The following is a 24,945-nucleotide window of genomic DNA, read 5'->3' on the forward strand; positions in this document are numbered from 1 at the left end:
TCCACTGTTGTGCTAATGACACAGAAATACATATCCGGAAGGCGCCACTTCCATTACACCCTCTTTAACCCGCCTCTGGACAGTGAAGAGGTGGATGGCAAAAACTGTCTTCAGCAACTTGACGGTAAGAAAGAAGTAATAGCTTTTTGCACGTATTGAATCATGATGAATTCTGAATGACACTCATGCTATGTATAACTTATTATCTCAGTATCATTGACAAAATGACTTTTCACTTTTCTGTTTTGGTCTTAATTTAGTTTACTTATTTTATTTTCAGTAATGTATCGTGTATCAAGAGAATTTTCTTCAGGGTAAATGAAGTTTTATCTTATCTTGTGACATGTATAGCAATTTTGTCTGCTTTTTTGGCTATCGTACACTACGAGAAATGATAAATATGATGGTATACATCGTAATAAAACAGGTGATCGTGTTACACAATCCAAATTTACTACGGTTTGCTACGTTTGCTACCATGGAGCATGCAGTTGCCTAGGAGACAGTGACGCCGCCATTCAAACCGCGCAGCATGGCATGTTGGGATACCTTCACCCATCATGGCGGAGCAGTTCGTTGGCTAACGTCAACGGTTAGCATATTCAGCGATTGTTTGGTTTCGCACCATTTCGGACCGCAGCCATTTGGCGTTTACTGCCCGGGAACTGCATCCACTGAACATACACTGGGTAGGTTTACGCTACAGAAGTGACAGTTGTGATGTCTGAACGAGTTTTTTTTGTAACAAATAGCAGCTAAATATTTTAGCAGACAAGCTAGCGAGTGAAATAGCTACAGGCATGCTAACGCTCGGCTAGCGGTGGTGTCCTCGCTGGTGAACGAGCTTGCTGTGAATTGAGGCCGCAGCGTGCAGCAACGGTTCTTCCCGTTTACGGGTTCTTCAGTTGGTAAGCAGTCGCGTTGAATGGAATTACAGCTAATTAAAAAGCACAAAATATGTGAGTTATTAACTTACCCTAGCGTTTGCTAGCTAATGCCAGTTGCAGTTATCTATGAATGAAAGTTAGCAACAGCGGTGCAGGCCCGTGGTTAGCGTTATCTAACGTGTTACCGGACTGTCGTAGCTGAAAACTTTTTCTCTTTGGCTTCTGTTATCCTTGCAGCTTTTGGCCAGCGTGCACAGATTTGTATTTGGGTGTAACTAAACACTATGGTAGATTGGAACAGGAATAGACGGGCTAACTTAGCTGCGTTTAACGTGCTGGAAATCTCAAATAACATGTTGGCAAACGTACACTCGGATGGTTAGCTTTAGCATCGATTGAAGAGGTAACATGTAGTCGATGTGTTGGCTATATTATCTCTGGTGTATTATACTGTTTTAGCATCGTTATTTTCAAACGAGTAACTATTGAAGGCAAATGCTGATTCTTTCCGTATGTAAAGCCTGTAAATTATTTGAACAATTAGCCGAAACTGATTGCGCGCTTTATGTTAAGGCTGTATTTCCCCGTTTGTATACGTATATAACTGCTTTTATCTGGATCAGACAGTCGTAACTCGCAAATACACATAAGTTCATGTCAATGAAAGTATGTCTTTGAGAGCTTCAAGATTTATTTTTATTAAATAGTTGTGACCCGAGCAATGTTTGCAGTTTATGGTGTAACCAGGCAGGAAAACCAGGATCGTTACTATGCTACTATAGTACTGTTTCCACTGTTTAGGCTACATGTGTTTGGCCTGTTTAATTTCCTTGCTGTAATTAACGTCATTTGGGTTTGGATTTCATATATAGAACAGCGAAATCTCTTTTGCGATTATCCTATGCGATGTAATCTCTAAAATATGACCCATATGAATGGAAATAAGTCATTTTGATGCAGTAACACTTCAGCCACCATGAAGGCACTGCAGTCCTTACCGGCAACTGGAAAACTGCATTATTTGACCTGAAGTGGTTCTTTAAAGCTAATTCACGCGGTCAAAACAACTGGATTGGGTACTATTTAGGGCACACAGCAGGCAACATAATGTAGAGGCACATGGATAATTGCTCCTACGGATGGTAATAGTTTTTTTTCAGACTTTAATTTGCACAACAGCAGCTTCAGTGCCTGTGTATGTGAACAGCAGCACTTTCCACATGTTGGCTAAGCTAATGTTGAAGTTAAAGCTGTAGGATTGTAGAGTGACTGCTTTCCTTAATCAATGGAATAGTTTGGTCAAAAGATATATATTTTTGATTTAACTATAATAAACAAATGAGATTTGTGTGACAATAATAGGCTTAGGTCTAACAATATAATAAATGTGTATACAATAAATTGTCAAATGACTCTGAAAAGACTCCAGGTTTGGAGTAAGGAAGCCGTGTTGTTTAAAAAGGCATTTCCAAGCTCAATAATCACATATTGCTGAAATGTGTTTGCATTAATACTTTGTAATGTTGGAGGGAATCCTAGCTTTGGTTTAGGATATGTTCGGGCTGCTTTGTCCTTGATGGATATGGCATTAGGTTATAGTGCCAACGCTCCTATATTTAAGTGCTGGCAGACCGTTTTAGTCTCTGGCTGCATCTCAGTCAGTCGTGTTAAAGGGCAGGTATTTTGCCTGTGGAAGCATTAGATATTTACAGTCCATCCAGTCCCCAAAGATAGGTAATCTGCTAGAAGACACAGGCCAGTGTTCACTTACACTTTCTGTTTTTGTTTGTTTTGTTATGTTGCTTTAACCATACAGAATGGTGAACTAGAAACTTATTGATAAAGTAGACTGGACAATATTAAGAAGTGCAAAATAAGTTACACCTTTATCCTCACAGTACTCTTGTCAGTTTTTATTCTTTGTGCTGAGACATGCTGTAGGTTTATTGGGGTGGATGTGCGTTTGGAAACGAGCTGTCCTAGTTTGCCAGCTGAACAGTCAAGTTGTTGACCAGAATAATTCCCTAATTGTGGTGGGACTACAACATGTGACAGACAAAAGAAAGTCACAATTACTGAGATCAACATTCATGACACTACCTGTGTATAAATGGAAATAGAAACGCCTCAATCCCCTAACGAAGCAGCGCACACTGATAGATACCTCCATGTTTCGTCAAACATTTTTATATGGTTATATGTTCTTTTAGAGACGTGCTGTAAAGTGTGGTACTGTAGTTGTATAAAGAGGTGTTTCTATATTTATAAGTGATTAAATACTGCTACCTCACAACTGTCCAGGAACTATTTTGCTTTGGACCATGGTACCTGTCTTTATATATAGGTTGGGGAATGTTAGCAGTCACTGATGAAATGAAGATATCTTCACTTACATTTTGCTGTACTGTAGTGATGAAATCTATATTTTTTCTTCTGTTGTTGCTGCATTCTTTGTTGCTTAACTTTATTACCTTTGTTTCCCTCTCTAGTGTTGAGTGAGGGAGCAGCACACCAGTAACGTTAAGAGGGCCTTTTAGAAAATCGGGGCACCAGCATAATGGAATGTGCAGTGGACATTCCCTCGGGTAAGTTATGGATGGAACACTAACAAGCCTATATTGTTTTAATTGTTACCCATTGTTTTTCTTTTCCTGCTCTTTAAGGTCTAAACCTTTATGTCAAACTGTTTGTCTGTCTATTGCCCCAAAAATATTCAAAACACATGAAAATTGCATTTGAGGTGAAATACCCTTTGTTTTTCTTCTTCCTTTTTTTTAAAAAATAAACAACTCTCCAACTGCTTTTGATTTGTGTAAAACTGCATCTTGGATAGCCATCACTGTGCATACCTTCGGATATGGTTAGGTCATCGTAGCTGGAGGGAAGAGACTGCACTGGCCATGCTCATCATTATCAAGAAAATCACTCAAATACAACACAGTGCAGTTGCTCCTGGTATGGCTAGTTATAAATATGGAAAACCAAGCATGATATTGAGTGCTGTACAGGTTAGGTGTAAAACTAACTCCTGTCTATGAAATATCCCTCAGCAGTTTGCACGACCTTGCAAAGTGAAATGAATAATATTATCAATACAAGCCTTCAGATGATGCAAAACTAGTACTGCGGTAATTCCTAACAATCTGCTCTGGGTTTTGTTATGGATTTGCTCAAGACTTGCATAATCAGACACACTGTGTTCCACTGCAGGTGAGGATGAAGCACCTGAGAAAGACGACATGAATGCCAAGGAAGGGAATGAGCCACCCCACAAGAAGAACAAGAAGCACAGAAAACACAAGAGCAAGAAGAAGAAAAGGAGGAGGAAGGGCGAGAAGGAGAGCAGTTCAGAATCTGGTGCCGAATCTGACGTGGAGCCACCACCTCCTCCGAGACCTGTCAGGACCACCAGAGCCAGGTCAGGAAAACTTAAAATGCACTCAGCACTTCTTTGACTTGATAAATGCACTCAATCGAAATTTTTACAGTTCTTCATATTTTAATAAATCTGACTTGACTAATAAATCAGGATCCCTTAAAGTAAGTATTCATGCTGCATTGATTACGAATACAAAATACAAAAGCAGTTTGGTGGAATATGGTTAGAAATCCAAATGTCTCAAACACATCTGAAGTACTTTAAGCTAAGCAGACACTGTACAGATTCGGAAGATTCTATCCCTGAATTATTTTAATAGAATTGCTAGTTCATTTTCTTTTTTGGTAACACGAAAGACAAAAGTCCTCCTATGTGATAAAGACTTACTGGACGTTTTTACATGTTTACGTTCAATGTGAGCTGATGGCTGATTAACTGATCTGCACAGTGTGAGCATAAAAGTAGCAGGCTTTGTCTCTGTAGTGGGGCTGACGAAAGCATGTATTATAATTATCATTGAAATGCATGTTTAAGCTATTATTATTTACCCAATGTACCACAACAATAAGGCTGTACAAAGACTGTGCAGAGTGACAGGATGGACCTCTTGTGTGTGTTTGTATTGGAATTTAAGGTTTTGTACTTTAACAAGGAAAATGCTAACCTAGTTTTCTGTTTGTTTTTAGTGCCCGTTTGGCAGCAGCTGCAGGAGTTGGAGATCATGCTGGGCTAAAGGAAGAGGGCAAAAGGGATACAATTACAGGTAGAAGACAGTCAGTCACAACTGTAATTCATATATTTCTTTAAAGTAAAGATTTTTGAAGATTATTTTTTTAAAATCATGACTTCTTCTTTAAGATCGTGTGGACGAGGGAGACACAAAATCCAAAAAACACAAAAGACATGCTGCCAAAAAGAAGAAAAAGAAGAGGAAGAAGGATGAAAAGCAGGAAAAGAAATCCCCATCACGGTCCCCGTCTGAAAGCAGTTCAGCTTCAGGTTCTGAGTCTGAAGGTGAAGGAGGTAAAGCAGCTGGTGATGGCAAATACTCTCCAGCTGCAGCATCTGACCTTCAAGAACCAGTATCCAGACTGGCTCCAAAAAGCAAACGAGGGGAAGAGAAAGTAGCTCCCGTTCTCTCACAGAAACCTGGACTGCTTGAAGTAAAGAAAGAGGAGATATCAGATATGGATGTGTCCTCCACTGGAGGGAAGGGTAGTAACGCCAATGAATCAGAAACGGATATGAGATCACCATCTGCAGGCCAGGATGAGATAACACAGACAGACACAGTTAAGGTTAAAACAGAGGGCAGTCATGGAGATGGTACATTCAGCCATGCCCAGGAACTCCCGGACATCATCCCAAAACAGGAAGGTACGACCCCAAGAGATGACCCAGGCTTGAAAGATCAGACCAGTGCAGTTCAGAGGGCAAAGATCAAGGAGCGTGATTTGTCCAGGTCACCTTCACCTTCCAGGGGCTTAGACATTAAGAGGACTGAGTCAGGTCCAAGTCGGTCACCATCACCTAGTCTCAGCAGGCAACAGTCTGGTGGTCAAACATTACCAAAAGAACGGTCAAGATCCCATTCCAGGTCAACCTCAAAGGGAAAACAGTCTTCAACTCCTCTGAAGAGTCACCAGCTGTCCCGTTCTCGGTCCCGCTCCAAGTCCCCTAAACCTCAGAGGAAGTCGCTCTCTCCATCCCGCAAGTCTCCAAAGAGAGTTAGTCGTCGTTCTCGATCTACCTCTCGCTCCCTCACCCCCAAGAAAAAGGTGTCAAAATCTCCAAGAAAATCCAAGTCTCCTAAACGGCGGCGAAGTTCTTTGTCTGCTTCCCCAAAGCGACGCCAGGCTTCTCCCTCTCCTAAAAGAAAAGTGTCACGATCCCCTAAACGCGGCGGCCGCAGATCCCCCTCTCTATCTCGGTCTCCAAGAAGAAGTCGAAGGTCCCAGTCACGTTCCCGTGGTGGCAACAGGCGCTCCAGAACCCGCTCACCGAGACGTGGTGGTGCAGTCGGCAGGCGTTCAAAGTCGCGTTCTGTCACTAGAACGCGCCGCTCCGGCTCTAGATCTAGACGCCCTGTTGGTCGCTCCAGGTCACGGTCATTAAGACGTGCGGGAGGCAGGCGCTCCAGGAGTCGATCCTTGTCTCGACGCAGGCGGTCACCACTACCCAGATCCCGCCGCTCACGCTCCCGGTCAATTCGCAGGAGCCGGCGAACCCGGTCACGTTCCATTGTCGTGCTGAAGCGCAACCGGCGCTCTAGAACAAGGAGTCCCCGTAAAAGGACCAAATCCGGAACCCCTCCTTCCCGACGGAGGTCTAAATCTCGATCGCCAGTCAGAAGGCGCTCTCGGTCTCCCGCCAGGAGAAACCGTTCTCCCCCAAGGTCTGGCAAACGCTCCAAGTCCCGCTCATTGTCTCGAAGGCACCGATCAAAGTCGCACTCACCACAGCCTAGCAAAAGGAGGTCCAAATCTCCTAGGAAGAGTGGACGAAGGTCTAAGTCTAAATCTGTCTCTGCGGGCGTGAACAGATCTAAGTCAAGGTCCAGGTCTGAATCAAGTGATGGGGGGTCTGACAGCTCATCCCCTGCCAGATCCGTATCTGTCTCCCCAGTTAAACAAAAGAAGTCATCCTCCCCCAAGGCAGAGCCGGCCGTTTGTGTAAAGGCAGCGAGCGAAAATGAAGCAGTTTCAGTGACAACAGGTGAGACATTTTCACTCTTACTATTTTAAGCAAATTATGATAACTCAAATTAGTTTTGCTCTCACAGTTTCTGTACTTGCAGTTATTAAGAGAATCCTATGGCAGATATTTTCCCTACTCATCGTTAGATTTCAATTACTCAAGTCAACAAATGTATTGTTTTGTTCCTAAAATGTCCATATTTATCATGCACTTGCAGGTGCTTGGAAACCAGTACCTTCAGCAGCTCCCTCCAGCTCCCAGCCTGCGAGTTCTTCAGATAAGTTGCAAGAGCAGCTTAGTAATTGGACAAGCTGGTATGGTACCCAAAAGGAGAATACCAGTTCATCCAATGAGCAAGAAGTTTCCAGGTCCAGGTCTGCCTCTCAAGAGCCTGGCACTGGCCCAGATGGGTCTGGTGGTTCGGAAGGCTCAGATGCAGAAGAGGAATCTCCAGTTAAAATGGTCTCTAAAAGCCAGAGAAGCTCCTCACGTTCAGCATCTCCTGAAGTAAAGAACAAGCAGCTGTCCAAGTCACGCTCACCTACAGATCGCAGGAAACTGTCACGTTCAACTTCGTCGCCTCGCCGTTCAGCCTCCAAGTCTATATCTAGAAGAAAGCTGTCCAGGTTGGTTGTGTGGCAGTGTGTTTACATCATGAATTACAGTTTTTATTGGTCCTGTAAGAATTTTAATTTACTTCAAGATCTTAAAGCTATTGGATGTTCAAGATCTTAGTAATGGGGACTTTAAAGACATCTAATCCCTCAACTGCATGAGGTTGACTAACATGCTGTAGTAGCAAATGTAGCTAGCAAGTTAAATAAGTACTACCATGACGAATGTGTAAACAATCCTGCCCTTCTGCTTGTTCTGTAACTGTTACAGCAGGTTGCTTGATTTTGTACAATTATTGACTAGTTTTGTCATTCACCTTGTCTCAGGTCCAAGTCTCCAGTGAGAAAACGAGAACCAGCCTCTCCATCAGAAAGGAAGAAGCGACGGTCCAAATCTCGGAGTCCTGTCCGCCGGCGAAGGTCACGGTCTCGCTCCGCTGCACGACGGAAGCGTTCCAGGTCCAAGTCACGTACTAGAGTTCGCCGGTCCAAGTCTCGCTCTCCAGCCCGCAAGAGGCGATCTCGTTCACCAAATGCTCGAGGAAGGAGAAGGTCCAAGTCCACGGAAAGAAATAAGCGATCCAAGAGTCGCTCCACAGGCCGAAGGAAAAGGTCCAGATCAGGAGACAGAAGCAGGCGATCACGGTCCCGTTCCTCTGATCGTAGACGCAGGTCAAGGTCGAGGGGTCGAGGGAGGCGCCCGGTGTTTCGCAGTCGTTCATTTGATAGACGGGACAGGTGGAAGAGGGAACCTAGTCACTCTCCAGTTCTCATCCTCCGTAAACAACGCCGCTCAGGGTCCCGGACACGACGCAGCACCAGCAAGACGCCTCCACGGCTGACTGAACTGGGTAAAACATTTTGACTGTAACTAATGACAATCACATGTAAAGCTGTTAACATTTATCCCCTGATCCTATATTTATGAACATTCACAAAACAATTTGCTTAACCTCGCCTTATTTCCCTCTCTGTTTACCCATCCTATGCCCTGTGCATCACCTCTCTGTCTGTCTTTCACCCTTTCTTTTCTCAGATAAAGACCAGCTGCTTGAGATAGCCAAGGCTAATGCTGCTGCAATGTGTGCTAAGGCGGGGGTTCCCATTCCTGAGAGTCTTCGGCCGAAAGCCATCCTGCAGCTCCCTCTGCCCACTCCATCTCCTGCCCCCATCTCCTTACCTTTACCTTTACCTCTTCCAATGGGCATGGGGATGCCCAACATGCCGAATATGCCCAACATGGGTCCAATGGGAATACCCAATATTCCAGGAATGCCCAGCATGTCAAACATCACCATGAGTGCCGCTATGGCGAGTATGACAGCAGCTACGATGACAGCTGCTTTGACCAACATGGGTGCCCTGGCGGCCATGCCTCCCCTTGCCCCACTTCCTACCATTACTAACAAACCTCCCCCGTGCCTTGCCCCCCCTCAACCAACTCTCAACCTGGACCACATCGAGGAAGCGAAGAGGAAGGTCACTCAGCAGGCTAATATACATACCATCAAGGAACTTACTGAGGTAAATGAAGTCCGAAGAATGTTTATGTTGGTATTTTTCTGTGCGGGGGATCTTCTCAGGCTTTGCACTTTAGCACATTAAGCTTTCATTTAAGTAGGTTTGCATCAATATTGAAGAACTGCGTGTGAGATGCAACCCTCTTAAAACAGCGCACTCATTGCTAAGCTTCAAAAGTAATTGGACGCATGGCTGCTAAATGCTTCTTGGGCAGCGGTGTGTCATTTTAATATTAGTTCATGCACAAAAGGGCTCACCTTTGGTTCAGAGATAACTGAGAGGCATCATTTAGATGGAGGCAGAGCTGTCTGGCAATATGAGAAGTGCCTCCCTCACAATACAAGTGAAGAAAATAATAATAAGGATGAAACAGCAGGAACCTAAGAACAAAGAGAGATATGAAATGTGTGTGGTGTGCCAAAATCAGTACCCAGTACGTGTGTGCAGGAAACTAGAAAATGGCACAAAAACTGGTAGACTGAGGACCAGATTGTGGATGACAGGAAAATCATTTGATAGTGAAGGAGAAAAAAAAACATTTTATGTCAGCACGGCAAGAAGCAGATGAGAGGACTCCATGACGGTAATCTCAGTGGATTCACCACAAGATGTAAATCTGTTCGCCTCTAAACCAACAGAGTTCTGGAGCAAAATTTTAGGGAGCGATGAGACACAGAACAGCTGCACCCATGCAAATGTGATTCCAGAACATTGTGGTGATGGTTGGTCCATAGTTGCCTGCTTACTTATGGCTATACGTCTCACTGCCGTTCATAAAGTGATGTTAGACTGCAGCTAGATTTCTTTCGTTGACCTTTTTGTGGCCAGTCGCAACCTCGGACTCTGAACTCACTGCTAAAGGATACACGCGCAGTTACATGGGAGTATTTAAATATTTACAGCCAACACAAACAAATTGTGTGCATAAGAAGCACATAATAGGTGAAACATCCTTGAGTGGTCAATCGCCTGATCTCAGTCCAGTTGTGCTGCATTCCACTTGCTGAAGGCTAAAGGCAGAAAGACCCACAACAAGCACAAACTTGAAGGTGGCTGCAGTGAGGGGCCTGGATGAGCATCAGCTGAGAAGATATGAAGCATTTGGTGATTTCTGCAAAGGATGATTTTACTAAATATTACTAACGGGTTTCTCTCTGTGTTTTTTTTGTAGAAATGTAAGATGATCGCAAATAGCAAGGAGGAGATGGCCATTGCAAAACCCCATGTCTCAGATGATGAAAGCTAAAACCGTGAAGCCCTCAAGGTAATGTCTCTAATCTTTTATGTTCAGACTTTTTAAAGTTTCATTGCATTCTGTTGTGGGTGCTGGGTCTTTAATTAGTGATATTAAAAAGCATTTGGCATGTCATGTTTAAGCATTTCCAGCATCTAAATCGCACTCCTGTATTTACCTTTTTAGGCTTATTAAATTGATCCTCACCTTGTCCAGTAAATCACTTTTGGCTGTCTCGATTTTGAGTGAACGTTATCCCGTCACTCTGTAGGCAATTTGGTGATTGTCCCTGCATTTTTTTGTCTTTCACTCCCTATTTTAAAACTTTTAAATCATGTTTTGGATATGGAATAATCTTCCTCTTCTATTCTAGCCTTTTTCATTTGGCTTAGCACTCTCGCTCCTTTTTCTGTTACCATTCCTTCTCCCTGCATCGTTCATCATTTATGATTAGTTAAGTCATTTATCAGCGACTCGTTAAAATACATAAGCCCATTCATTATTTGAGACGGGGTTTTTTTTCTACCCTGTCCAACTTTGCATACATTTCACTTTTGTTTAAAGACCCACACTGACTTTGGGGACTGCTGTTTTATTTCACCTGCTACCTGTATTGTGTAAATAAATTTGTATTCAAGTAATGTATATGTCATGGCAGTACTGTACAGTTTGTCATATCTGTGATAACTTTTTCTTAGAACCTCAAATAGCAAAGTTCGAGCATGCCAAACATCGATACCTCAAATGCGACATATGAGTTTTGTACGTGGTCTTGACTGGAGACGAGTTAAATTACGCAAATTTTTTTGAACAATTCAAACAATGATCCTTTGTTTTACGTGTTAGAGAAAAACGTGATGACACCTATTGTTCTGTGTTGGCATTAACTGATGATTTGCATTAAAGCAAATGAGACAAAATGTTCATGCAAACTTTACCCTTTCTGCCCACAGCCACTCCCCTCAACGGACTGAAGGAAAACGGGCAAGATTCTTTACAGGAGAACTCACAGTAGGACTTCTTTACAGTTCGCCAGATGACATGACTGATTGGACGAGCACCCTAGTTGTCACAGTTGTAACGTAGGAGCACCGGCCACTGCCCCCCACTCCGCTCCCCAGTTTGTTTCGGTTTGTGTGAGAGCGAGAGACTGGCAGACTTTCACCTGTGATACCACTGAGAAGACTGGACACACTGGTGTGTGCTCAGTTGCGTGACTGTACAGTGAGTGTGTGTGTGTGTGTATATAGTGACTTTCACCACCAACCCCTCAGTCTTGCTGCAGTCACTGTCGTGAAGACCGAAGAGGGAACAAACCAAACTAACTAGTGGCGCAAGTGTTTTTGTAAAAGTTCTCTAAGTTTCTCTAAATTTGTTTTACCTTCATGCTTTCTTAAAGGATTGTGTTAAGTGGTCCCTGGTTTTATAAACAAATAATGCAGATGAAGTTAGAGATAGTAGATCCTCACGTGATTCGTTTTCACAAGGTTGGACTTCCAGGATGAGAGTCGCCACGTGTCGTGTTTTCTGAAACAGATCTGACTGTTTTGAAGGACGGGGACAAGTGAATATATTTGCTGCAAAAGAAGGAGATTTCTATTCCTGGTTATGAAAAGGAGTCTCTCCATTCACAAAACATTACTAATTCAGTTAGTACAGCCCTGGGTGTGAGTTTCTTTCCACTGTTTTGACAGCACCAAGCTCATCTCTGTCCCGAGCCTGTCTTTCTTTTGAGCTTTGATGGAACCACGTTTTGCTTTAGATTTGAAAGGACACTTGCTCTTTCAGAGTTTTAATACCAATTCCATAACATACCCTGCTGTGTGTTTTCATTTAAGAAGTACAGAAAGTGTACCATTAGTTGTTTTGTTTTTTTTCTTTCTTTTTCTGACAACTGCAGTGATCACATTTGTCTTTCATTTGCCATGTGGGATTTTGGCTTTTGACTGAAAGCAGTGCTGATTGACGGTTTTATATTTGATACAGGCAGCAAAAGTCCGAGACAACCAGGATCAGTTGACTGGATCTTTAACCACCAAGCTCAAGCTAAATACGAACCTTTGTAGTTTTCCTGATCACAAATAAGAGACGATGCACGTGAATATTTCCTTAAACATACTGTAAATGGAGGTAATAACACTTGTTTAGAAAAGCATTTCTATTTCACTGTATGACTGACTGCTGAAGAGAGGCTTCAGCTTTTCAGTGCGGTTGTTTACATTTTTACAACAGTTCAGTTTCAGTGGTGTCTTGGGTTTTTTTTTCTAGATTCACACATGCATAACATAATTCACATTATTGCACTGGGGCGGACGAATGGCCTGTACTGTATAAAGTATGAACGTAGAACGCTGAGAATGTCCTGAGCTGTGTCACTGTTCAATGTTTTGTGTGTTAGACAATCAGGTTCTTTGTCTCAAAATGCTCATTTTGAAGAAAGAACTATAGCCACATGAAATGTACACATCTTCCAGCATCGTATTCGGGGGGGATAAACAGGAGATAGTCGCTGTAGAGGAAGGGATGTAACATGAAACACACACCAAGCCTGTTTCATTGAATCCACCAACACATCCAATACTGGTTTTGTACTGTGTATGCTGATACCCGGGCCCGTGTTGTGTGCGCGGCTCTGGGTAAATATTTTTCATTTGAACGCATTTGGATAACAAGAAGAAAGACGAACTTGGTGCTTTTGGGGAAACTGACAGGGATTCTGGTTTTTAAAAAGTCTCGGACTTACATTAATTTTCATTGGCGGGTGGTGGGTGGGGAATCATTCTGAATCCATCCTGCTTTGTCACCCTCACGTGCCCAGGGCTGTTTAACTGTGGAAGATAATCTGTGAAGGTTTTGTCAGACTTTAACTATACTTACTCTGTACCACAAGTGTTGAACCGTTGAATTGATTCCCTGAGGTAACCTTTAGCTATTTTAATGACTGAAAAAAAAGAAAGAAAAGAAAAAAAAAAAAAAGGAAAAAACGCAATTTAAAAATATTTTTTTTTGTTTTTCTTTTGGTCATTTGAATATGACCACCGCTTGCTTTGTACATAAATGTGTTGATGATTATTAAAAACCTCAACGATCTGTACGTACTGTTCCCCGACTTGGCTATGTTCACTTTTGCCAGTTTTAGTTCAGCTTTATTTATTAAGGAAGTCTCATCGCGATCAAGGTTGTTATTGCAAGAGAGAGCGAACTGTATAGACAAGATCACAACGGAGATTGTTTACGTCGTCACACACACACGACCACATTAATTAAAACATTCACAGCTCCAGTCCCTCAGAGGAATAGCTTCACATTATGTTGATTCCAGTAGTGCTGGAAACTCGTCGTCCCCTGTTTAGAGTTTGAGGGATTTTTAAGGCACTCTGGTGTCATGGTTACTAACTCTAAACATCCTGGCAGCTTACATTGTAAACTTGAATAAATGGTGGCAGTTATTGTTCGTTAGCGTTCAGTTTATCAAAGTGATTTAAAACTGAAAATACATCTACATCAGGCTGGTACAGTTACGGACTTAATAGGTGTCTGCTGAGGGACTGAAGTGGATTCATCCATATGTAATGCGGCGTACTGTTCACAATTAATGTGATGTATTTTAACTATAAAGCGAGAGACATTAAAGCTGCCACGGCTTCTACTCTTTGCAACCAGATCTCTGCTTTTACAAGTTTGGAAGAAGAAAAAAAAAAACAGACAAAAGGAGCTGCTATTGTTTTGTTACAGAAATCAATTGGGTGTTTATATTTTGTGATGAGTGATTATCTTCAATGAATTAAATTTTCCAAACCATGATTGCAGAATGAACAATTCACTGCTCAATATTCAATCAAATGTCCTCCAGCTCTGCCTTTGTGGAGTTCAAGATTAGCTTCAGAGTACGTCAATTTGCAGGTAAGGAAAGAGACCGGAAGAGTGAACTTATTTTGGGGTTTTTTTTTTTAAAGGAAAGATAAAAGGTTGCAGCGTATTTGAAATGAGCTGTATCAAATTCATGGAGCAGTGTATATATATATATATCTATAAAAGTATGGCGGAGTGCTGCTTGCCCTTTTGGAAAAATGCCATTTTCCTAAAGGGCAGTGGAGCCAGATAACATATTTTAAAAGAGTGAAATTTCTTTATCAATAGAAGCAGTGCTATATACCTCCTCTCTTTGCTTTTCCTCAACAACAAAAGCTGGTGTATGCATGGTGGGAGGTGATATTGATTACATTTTTGTTCCTATACATACACAAGTTGTAACTGGCTTTGTTGAGTAGCCTGTGTTTGGAAGAAGAACGATCACTGAAATCTTGAAACATCTGGTTAGTGCGGCGTATGAATGGGATGACAGTAAGTGACATTGGTCTGGCAGTGCCCAGCAGTGAAGGAGCACTCTCAGATATAATGAAAAGCCTCCACAACGGAGATGAAGTCCAGCAGCACAACCTGACTGTAAAACGTATTGATCTGCGGGACTGTGCGCTTGTGTGTGGGCAGTTTGTATCTCGCCCGTGTAACAGAAAGATAAAGATAGATAAAGATAATGATAGTGTTTGAAATGGGCTTATGCTACCATGTCATATCCTGGGTGCTTAGATAATTGAACTGACCTTTCAGAAAAAATGATTTAGGATGGAAAACACCTGTAGTTATAAATCCCTCCCACAAGTGGTGCACTTTCTCTTTGTTTCCGCCGCGTGTAACCACAAACTGTTTTTGACCTTCTCTGTCAACCCGAAGGGCTTTAAAAGCACTCTAGTGTAAAGCTCTAAAGATCATGTAGGAACAGTAGTAAAGTAAGTTAAGTAGGTTGGGGGATTTGACACATTAAATACTTATTTTCAGTATACAAGTCCTCAGTTTTACTCCGATGTCGAGCGAAGACGAGCGACCCGAGGCAGGAGGAAAGTTTGAAAGCCTTTAATCTGTGGATTTGCTTAAAGAATTTGATAATAAGGTTAAAAAACTCCACAGTGAGTGATTCTGCCTCTGTCTTCATCATTACCATAGTCACGGATTAAAGGCTTTCGACTGACAGTGGATCATTTTCATTTTCTTTCAGTTTGGTCCTTTCATCACTTCAATCTGTCATGACTGAGGTGATTTCTTACTCAGTTGGTTTGTTGTAATGGTGATTGACAAATTTAATCTCATTCTGCTGCTGAAACTCGGATGGGATTCAACGCGGAGCATCGGCAGATTTCTTTTTTTCATCAGAAGTTGGGCTTAAAGTCATTAGTGTTGTTTCGCAACTTTCCCTTAAAACCTGTTTGTTGACACGGAAGGTCACAGAAGTTCAAGCGAAGCTCATCCATAAAACATTAAAACCACTTAATAATACCTAATATTGTGCAGATCTGTTTGTGTCGCCTTAACAGCTGTGACCTATCAGGCGCTAACACATTAGCAGCAGATCCTTTAGGTTTCGGAAGCGACGAGGTGGAGCCCCCGTGGATCACACTTGTTTTTCCAGCACATCCTACAGATGCTCAATCACATTTAGATCTGCGTAATTATTTAGAGACCGAGTCAACACCTTGAACTGTTTGTTGTGTTGCTCTGACACAAAGGGTGATCTGCAGCAATGTTTAGGTAGGTGGTGCGTGTCAAGTAACATCAAGTAGAATCCAAGGTCTCCCAGCAGAACGTTGCTCAGAGCATCACACCGCCTCTGTCAGCTCGCCTTCTTCCCACAGTGCATCCTGCTGCCATTCCTTCCCCGGGAAAACAATGCATCTGCACCCAGCCACCCACGTTGCTCCATGGTCCAGATTCTCTGATTCTCATGTGTACATTGTAGGTGTTTTGTGGACAGGGTTCAGCGTGGACACTCACTCTCAGCATGACCAGTCTGTGGCAAGCTTGTATGCAGCAAACTGCATTGTACCGTGTGTTCTGAAATCTTCCAGTCATAGCCAGCATTTAGGGTTCCAGCAAATTCTGCCTCTCTGTGGGATTGCTGGATGCATCAATGAGCCTTAGGCACCCGTGACCCTGTTGTGTATGCGCTGCACCAGTTATCCTCTCTTGAACCATCTTCGGTGCCGTCCACTGCATACTGAAACACCCCATAAGACCTGCCGCTTTGGAGATGCTCTGACCCAGTTGTCTAGCCATTACAATTTGGCCCTCATCCAAGTTGCTCAGATCTCCACGCCGCCCATTTTGCCTGCTTCCAGCACGTCAGCTTCGAGAACTGTTCGCTCGCCGCCTGATATATCCTTCCCATTGACAGATGCCATTGTAATGAGATAATCAATGTTATTCGCTTCGCCTGTCGATGTTTTTAAGGTTGTGGCTGTATTTCTTCGTTCACAATATTATCTAAGATGAGCAAGTAAATGGATACTTACAGCACGGGTTGGATTACAATTAAAATGTTATCCAGAAGTGTTATAGAATTTTAGAAAGGTATCCGATTAGATGTAGTGAAGTGTGAAGAGGACGAAATCAATTCATCTTTTCAGGCGTAGCTTTAATATTTTTGTTAGACCCCTTCAATGTCACCAACAATGTAGAAAACATAACGAAAAAGGGAAAATATGACCACTGTCTAATTTTAAATAATGAGCTGACAAATTAATAGTTATTATAAATTGGGAACAGAAGTTTGGCTGAGGAAAAAAAACATAGACAGCATTTATGATCCACAACAGCTGTCGTGTTTATTGTGAATATTTTTCAATGTCATAGCTCTGGGATGAGCAAAAGTCCAAAATATCTCCCACCTGCTCTACTAATAATTTTCATACAGTCCCTAAAAACAAAAATAAATAAATAACCCCAGCAACAAATGTCTTACTTAGAAATGCAAAGCCAGTATTTTAATTCCACCTTCAGATTCCAGTGGTGTTTTCTTAATTGCAATGTGTGGGCTGGGGTTAGCAATCTCCGTTCACTGCAATCTGCAAAAGAGCAACTCTGTTTAAATATTCCGGGCCAATTACACTCATTTAATTTGTGGACTGTAATTACATTAATCAGTCAGTGTCTGCATGTGCGCTTGTTTACACACACAGCAGTCACATCTGCATGTATATGTATGTGGGTTGCATTCTGAACAGCTAGTGAGTCATTGGATTTTGCAGATCAATGGCTGCCGGTCGATGGATGGCTGAGTGCTTTGCAACGACCACCCAGTCCAAGCACTCTACCAATTCCTGTCAAGCAGCCAGGAAAGGAGGTCACATACACAAATTTCCACGCGCCCTCCCTTTGCATTCCATTTTCAAAAACACACTCTTCTCTCACAGCCTGGCTTCACGCTGCACCCATAGACACACTGTGCACGCACACACTGGATAAGCCCGTGGTGGTGGAGTCCTGGATCAGAGCGGAAGTTGTTTCACTACAATGTGAGGCAGACTAACGAAGACAACAGAGACAGCCAAGACAAAAAGGAGAAAAGAGGATTTGAGAGAAATGAGAGGCTCGACGAGATAAAAGCTGACGAGAGTGAAGAGAAAAGAGTGGAAAAACCGAGAACAAAAGGGAAGCTAAGATGCCTAATTTTGCTGAGAGGGATTTGGAGCGCTGTCTACAGAAGCAAGTGAGCTGTGTCTGCTAACTGTGAGGGTCCATGTAGTGGTCAGAGGAGTAAAACAAAGGTTGTGACTTTGACTGTACTTGTCGGTTCATTGTACTGTCAAAACTGTGGGTGTGCACATTTTAGCTCAAGTGTGCGTGCCAGTGTCCTCGACAGGACAGAGTCACATCCATCCAGCGCTGTCGGAAAGCGGGAGAGGATGCTGCTGCAACAACAACATGTGAAAATATCCGTCGACATGATTGAAGACACACGTGTTGCATGCACGGATCAATATTTCATGAGGGGGCTGGAAAGGAGCAGATCTTCATTTATAGATGAGCGAACTTAACCCAGCTGAAATATTCATGTGAAGTAAAAAAAAAAAAACCAAAAAAAAAAAAAATATTAATTTTCTAGTTAGTTGAATGAAAAAAAAAAAAAAAATTAAAAAATTTTCTAAGAACATTAAAACAAAGTCTTCAAAGGCATCTCTCGCTTTTAATATTCATACGACAAGTCAACATTTGAAAGGCTGGAAATTAAAATGTGATTGTGCTATTGTGTGCTCGCATCAGATTAGCAGCACGTTTCAATACAACCTGCCTTCTATCTGCTTATCTGTTTTTAGCGGTTAGGTTTGAATTAGATTTTCAAACGCTTGAGTCATTTCGGGCATCTGATGTCATCTTGGTTTTAAAATGCCAGACAGAAGCGATTCTCCTTTTCCCCCCATTTGCCCTTTATTTGAAATAAAACCTCTCAGGAAAAATAGGCAAAAACAAAAGCAAAGAAAAAAAACAAAACACTGGCAGCAGTTCAAAATATGTCTTTTTTTGTAGATCTATCCATAAAAAGAGAAAACCGTTAAGCATCCTGGCACAAGATTGTCTTCCTGTGTAGCGGAAATGTCCTGAAACCATGTTAAAAAATATATGCGCGTAATTTCATAACTGATGGACAAAGTGGGTATTTTAAACGTGGCTCCTAGTCATCAGACTCTGGGAGGGTGGAGGAGACGCTGATGCAGAGTTGACCTATGAAGTCAGCCATAGAGACAGATGCTACCTGACAGTATAGCATGTGTGAATGATGAGAACAGTGGGGCGGTACTGTATGGTTTGTGTGTCTGGGCCCCAGCCATTCATTTCCATAGGGAGAGAGTGTCCGTGTGCGTTAGAGATCATAGTGTAGGCGTCTGTGTGTGTTTAAGGCTGCTTCCTCTTTTTTTTTTTTTCCCCCTCCTGTCTTCAACAAACAACAGCGAGCCTCGTGCGCCGGTATGCGTGCTCGCGTCCTCTTTGTCTCCGTCCCTCTGTGTGTGTGACAGCCGCGGGAATGTGTACGTTAGTTCCAGTCCATTGCTTGAGAGTGAGAGCAGAGGTCGTGCTGGGTGTACATGTGTGCGTTGTTTGTCACAGGAAGGGAAGGAGAGCCCACGATGACGTCCACAAAGATCAAGGTAGATCAAGGTTAATACGGGCGTGTGTGTGCGCGCGCGTGCATGCGTGTGTGTGTTAGCTGCTGGGGAGGAAAGTTTCTCTTGTGTCTACACAGATTAACACAGCAGTTGTTCAAGCATCAAAGGTGAGATTCAGTTTAAAAGCCTCAGTGGGAATATAGAAACTGTTGCTGGGTGGAGCTAAATTTAGTTTCCTCCAAATGCTTTATCTAAACTCTCTAACAACCTTCAATAATTCGATTCTCGCCGTAACGCAATTTGAAAACAGGTGCCTCTGGATGTCATTGGAGCCATCATCTCATCTGCAGACGCGCTCTACATGTGTGACCGTGTGCATGTGTGTGCTTGTATGTGTGAATGACACATAAATCAGAGGTTTCAGTCCAGTGCGCACACCTAAACCCCTAACTCGACTGCTAAGGTGTGTGTGTGTGTTATAGAGTCATGGACGTTCCAGTCCATCGCCCATGTTAGGGCTCACAGTGAGAATATCAAGAGTGTGTCACAAGCATAACACAATGTAAGGTCACGATACAAGAAGGTAGAGCGCTGCAGTGTGTGTCTGTGTGTGCTTGTCACCAAAGCAAGATGTACTTCATCACTCTTGCTGACATATAGAACAAAAGCACCAAGGGAGAGCGGCGCCGGCCCTTTTTGTGTGTCGTCGTCTTACATACGAGTAGTTTTATGTGGGTGCTTTACCTGCGTGCGTTTCTCCTTTAGAATATTCAGCGTTAAACGTACGTCAGAAACAGGCTGCTAATCTATTCAGATTGCACTCATGAAACACCCTCAATCCCCTTATTTGAGGAAAAGTAGCCGCATTACTTAGTGATGCTTTAGTAATAGTGGACGGTGTAAGAGCAGACTACACTTGGACACGTTGATTTAAATATTCAGGCTTCACATCCAGCCCACCTGCAACAGAATAATCAAATATTGAAATTTGCAACTGGCTGATCAAATATTTATACTTTGCTGCAGGGCTGTAAGGTACTCATATTAGTTGAGTGGTCTCCCTGGCTTACCGAGAGATCACAAGTTTATTCCTGGATTAACTAGTGTAATCTTCAATAATAAACTGAGTCCTTCTGCTTTAGTTCTTCATTCTCCTCACAGGGATGGTGAAATGCAGCTTCTTCTTTTTTTATTACATTTAGTGTGATATATTTGTACTCCGTTTTTATCAAAAGAGATTTTTTTAGTGAAAAAAATAGTGTCACCGCATTGATCATGTTTCTTTTCTTTAAACATCATTAATGGAATCATCTTGGTTATTTCTTTCTACTTTGGCCGTAGGTATTGGGTTTATTAACTGTAATACATCTTCCAGAAATGACAGAAAGATGAAATTCCCAAGGGAATATGTTGGACTTCTTTCCATCTAATGAGTCCGACGTGACTTTGTAAATGTATATTTTCCAACCATATCATACCCTGTCTTGTCCTTTTCCATCGCATCGTAGCTCATCACATCTTATTGCATTGTATTGTATAATATCGTATCATCATGTACAATCATTCTATTCCATTTCTTATCATGTTGCATTCCATTACATCGCATTACACTATACAGTACCTCACCATCCTCTTCTGTCATTGCCAAGATTTCAGACAGGAAACTTCATCCTGTTTAACCGTTTACTTCAGAATGACATGTTTGCCGGTGACTCTGCTCGAGCGATGCTCTGGAACAATCTGAGCAAGCAGGACACAGGAAAGCCCTGAGATCACAAACCCCTAAACCTGCGCTGCCGACGGGAGCAGACCAGCAGAGTCACCTTGAAATAAAATGGAATTTAATTAAATTAGCCAATGTGTAGCGACAAGTGTGTCTCATTTCCTTTGAATCTGTGCAGACGTGCACGACCTTCACATCTGAATGCAGGCAATCGGCGGCATGCTGACTGCACATAGATGAACATTTGGCAAGGCACTATTATATAATACTCCATACAAAGGAAATATACTATGTGAGATATGAGACTGGCCATCAAGCATGATGCATTTCCTTTGAATTTGTGCAAGCATACATGACCCTGACATGAAACAGTGCCCAATTATATGTAGTTATCACAGATTGTGTGTAATATGAACTATTCATGGCCTATGAGCAATATTTGATGACATACAGGCAGAGGAAATGTTCATACGCTGAGTGGAAGGAAGAGGTTGTGTAGCTTAGGGGAGAGACCACATGGGATGTGGTGGCGAGCAAACCAAGGCCGGGGCAGGGTCTTCCCAGAGTCCATGTTGAACAGAGGCTCATCTCCGCTTGCATTGCTTAACCATTCCAGACACTGAATCATAGACGAGACGTAACAGAAAGCATGTAAGGGCTGGAAATAAAGATTGGAGCACGTTTATAATAATATTAATCAGACTGAAGAAGGGGAGGAGGTGAACAGGTACTGAAGCAGATTATGTTTGGACTCGACTGGTTTGGTCAAATGTTGGAGCACAGATGTGACTTTTAATAATGTCAACTGATACTTCATTGTCACCAAACACCAACAGAGTGGTAGGCTGAAGGCTAGCGAGCAAGGACGGAAGCTCTGTGGCACAATATTAATTATTAAAGAAGATCCCCAAAACCTGCTAAGGCAGCAGCGTCCTTGAGGTGACCAATGATTCTTTCAGCGTCCGTACACCGGTGACCCACTGTGAGTCTGATCATGAATCTTTACGTTAAGATGACGAGCAAATTATGCACAATTTACAAAGGTTGAGAAGTCTGGACATTAAAGAGCTGCCTGAGAAATAATTAATGTTGCATGATGAAGGTGCCCTAACAAAGACCATATGCTCATACTTCATCATGGATTGAGATCATATAGCATCTGCTAAACTTATCCAAATAGATCTAACTTATCCTGTGGCAGATACTCATTTGCTGGTGTCTAAAGATAAATCAAACCACAGATGACATAATGCGTTTAAAACAAGAGCTGTTGTGCCAAAATGATTTTCAATAAAGAAATATGATTCTAAGTACAAACTATCTACCAAGTGTAGATATTGTGTTTGAGTCCCTATAGAGTTATTATCGAGGGAATTTATCTGAGTGAAAGTAATGGTTTAATCCTCTTAGATATGTGTAATACTACATTAATACTTGATAAGGCTGCGACCCTGTGGTATTATTAATTATGGACATTAACCCACCTAGTTTAATTAAACTATAATTTTCTGAATCGACATTTTCATAGCTATATTATTCTTTTCATTAATATACTTAATTATAATATTAAATATAATTGTATACTTAGCGGTGCTGCCATCGCCTCACAGCTAGAAGATCCCCGGTTCGCGTCCCAGTAAAGGACCCCATCTAGGCAGACTTTGGGCCCTGGACGGGTTACCAGTCCATCACAGGGCCACACAGAAGCAGACAATGTGCACTCACATTTACACCTATAGACAATTATGAATCATCAGGTAACCTCAGCCCATCGTTTGACTGTGGGAGGAGCTCAAAGCACCCAGTAACATCCATGCAGGCACAGGGAGAACATGCAAACTCTACATAGAAAGACCTTAAACTCCAAGGACCTTCGAGCTGGTAGACAACAGTGCTAGCCATTGCTATGCACTTGCTATTCTTATTATCACAAGGCGTGACCTGCAGTTGTGTAGGTGAAGAAAGATGGCAAAGAGCAGGGCTCCACACTAACTTGTTCCACTGGTAGCACTCCGCAGCTTATTGATAGATCCCAAATTTAACGACGTTCCCTAAACCCCTCACAATGCGGGTGTGCTGCAGGTGTGTGACCAAGAATTAGTCAGAATTATCCAAGATGACCAAGGGAGCTGTCTTCCTCCACCAGCCGCCTTTATCCTAAACGTATATCTTAAACAACCCGAGCCTGATTCTGACTAATTCACTAAGCATAATTGAACTAGTTTAATATCAACACCTGTCAGTATGTGGCTACAGAGGTGAGGCCACATGGCTGCACCTGGAGGAGAAGGACCACACCAGCAGGGGGCGTTGGAGCTGCAGGAGTCATGGGCTATGATGTCACACTGGTGGGCGGAGACAGTGGGCTTGAACCCGGAAGTTGTACGACAGATAAAGGAAAGCTTGGATTTCGGGGCTTGAATTAGAGTTTATGGTGTGTAGAGGAGAGACTGATGGACGCCTGGAAGAGACATGAGGAGGTGAGGTTGGTTGGGTGCCAGGCCTTTGGGAGCTGGACCAGGATTGTGGAGCAGGTATGAAGCTGAAGTAGCCGAAACAAATCAGAAGCTGTTGTTGACTTACGGTGCTTGGAGGCTGGATTTGACTGCTAGAAGAGCTTACTGGACTTTTAAAAGTGCCTGAAGAGGATGATGGGGACCACTATGGTTTGAACTCTGCCATCCTATTTCAAAAAGGGATCGAAGAACCCGGACATAATAACAGTCAGAAGGTAAGATCAAATGATGAGATGAACAGCAGTGACGGTTTGTGCATCTGTAGAGGCTGGTGGAGCAGAATGAATGAATGAATGAATGAATGAATGAATGAATGCTGCCTCAGTTATAAAGCACTCTTAAGTGGGTGAGCTGGACTTCAGTAGTAAATTATTATACAGAAAATTGGCCAATTTCCTCCACATCTAAAAAAATATCTGTGATTAAAATCAGGATCCTCAGCATCACTGAATCTGAGGTATTTTTGTTGTAAGTGTTGCAGTCAAAATGCCATAAGGGCTAATTCTCAGTGACAGAAACTAAGAAACTCTTACTCGTACAGTTTTCAACAGGATCTGGCTTCTTCTTCTTGGATAGTAAGAATAAAAGACAAAGCATAAAGTGTGAACTCACACAGTAGGAGCAAAAGAAATAGGGACAGCGTTAATCTAAACTCTGACATCACTTTATTCCTTATGTATTTTAGCACACTGCTGCACATACCATTACTTTTCTGTTATTCCTTCCAGTTGTTTTAATGTGAGTATAGATCCTCAAACAAGGGCCACACCAATAATGAGATGCACACAGTTGTCTATCAGGAAACAATCAAAGTGTGATATTGATGAGAGGTAAACAGCTTGGGGAACGCGCCATTAAGGATCAATGGCAGCTGAAAGAACGAGGAGCGAGACAGAAGGAAGGGAGGAGTTGCAAAGCAGATGAGAGCAGACAGGTGAGCAGGGCAGGTAGGCGTTGATATCTGAGGTGTGGTCCTGCTCCTGAGCTTTAGTTAAAAAATTGTACCTCCTTTAGGGAAAACTCACATCTTGTTCTCATATGTAATCACCAAAAAAACCAAAAAGCACCTACTGCTGTTTGGCTGCGTGTCTTGTTTAAGCTTTGACAAATAACACTAACAGCATACATTCTGTTCTTGTAAAAAAAACAAATAATAAAAAAAACCCAACCCCAGCACGAACAAGAACACATTCGGTGGCAAAGGCACTGAATTGTTTTGTAAGTGGAGGGAAAATGACAAATTTTGCAGGTAAATATTTCTCTCCACGGGCTGCACTTTGAACATTTTTATTCATGCAAGGTGTTAAATGCTGACTCACTTTCACCAACAGCAACAAACATTTTCACTCTGCCGCTGTCCCAGGACTCTTACCTCCGACTGTACTTGTACACATTTTTATACATGACAGCTCTTTTAAAGTTAACTCACTGTTCC

At 42.4% G+C, this 24,945-nt stretch overlaps 1 protein-coding gene across 2 annotated transcripts; it reads left to right on the forward strand.

The window, feature by feature from the left end:
- The first annotated feature begins 543 nt into the window (after positions 1-543).
- On the forward strand, positions 544-13,426 carry sona (SON DNA and RNA binding protein a). 2 transcript variants are annotated; one of them, XM_008287667.1, is made up of 10 exons: positions 544-689; positions 3,377-3,472; positions 4,098-4,305; positions 4,953-5,029; positions 5,125-6,981; positions 7,181-7,589; positions 7,905-8,428; positions 8,614-9,101; positions 10,270-10,362; positions 11,286-13,426. In XM_008287667.1, the coding sequence occupies exons 2-9, from the start codon at positions 3,445-3,447 to the stop codon at positions 10,342-10,344; spliced, it is 3,666 nt and encodes a 1,221-aa protein (XP_008285889.1). In that variant the 5' UTR covers positions 544-689; positions 3,377-3,444; the 3' UTR covers positions 10,345-10,362; positions 11,286-13,426. The 2 variants fall into 2 exon arrangements, with proteins under 2 accessions (XP_008285889.1, XP_008285890.1); XM_008287668.1 differs by lacking the exon at positions 544-689 and adding an exon at positions 828-908.
- Positions 13,427-24,945: the final 11,519 nt, after the last annotated feature.

The sequence above is a fragment of the Stegastes partitus genome, unplaced genomic scaffold (genome assembly GCF_000690725.1).
Source record: "Stegastes partitus isolate 25-593 unplaced genomic scaffold, Stegastes_partitus-1.0.2 Scaffold511, whole genome shotgun sequence".
In the NCBI taxonomy this organism is placed as follows: Eukaryota; Metazoa; Chordata; class Actinopteri; family Pomacentridae; genus Stegastes; species Stegastes partitus.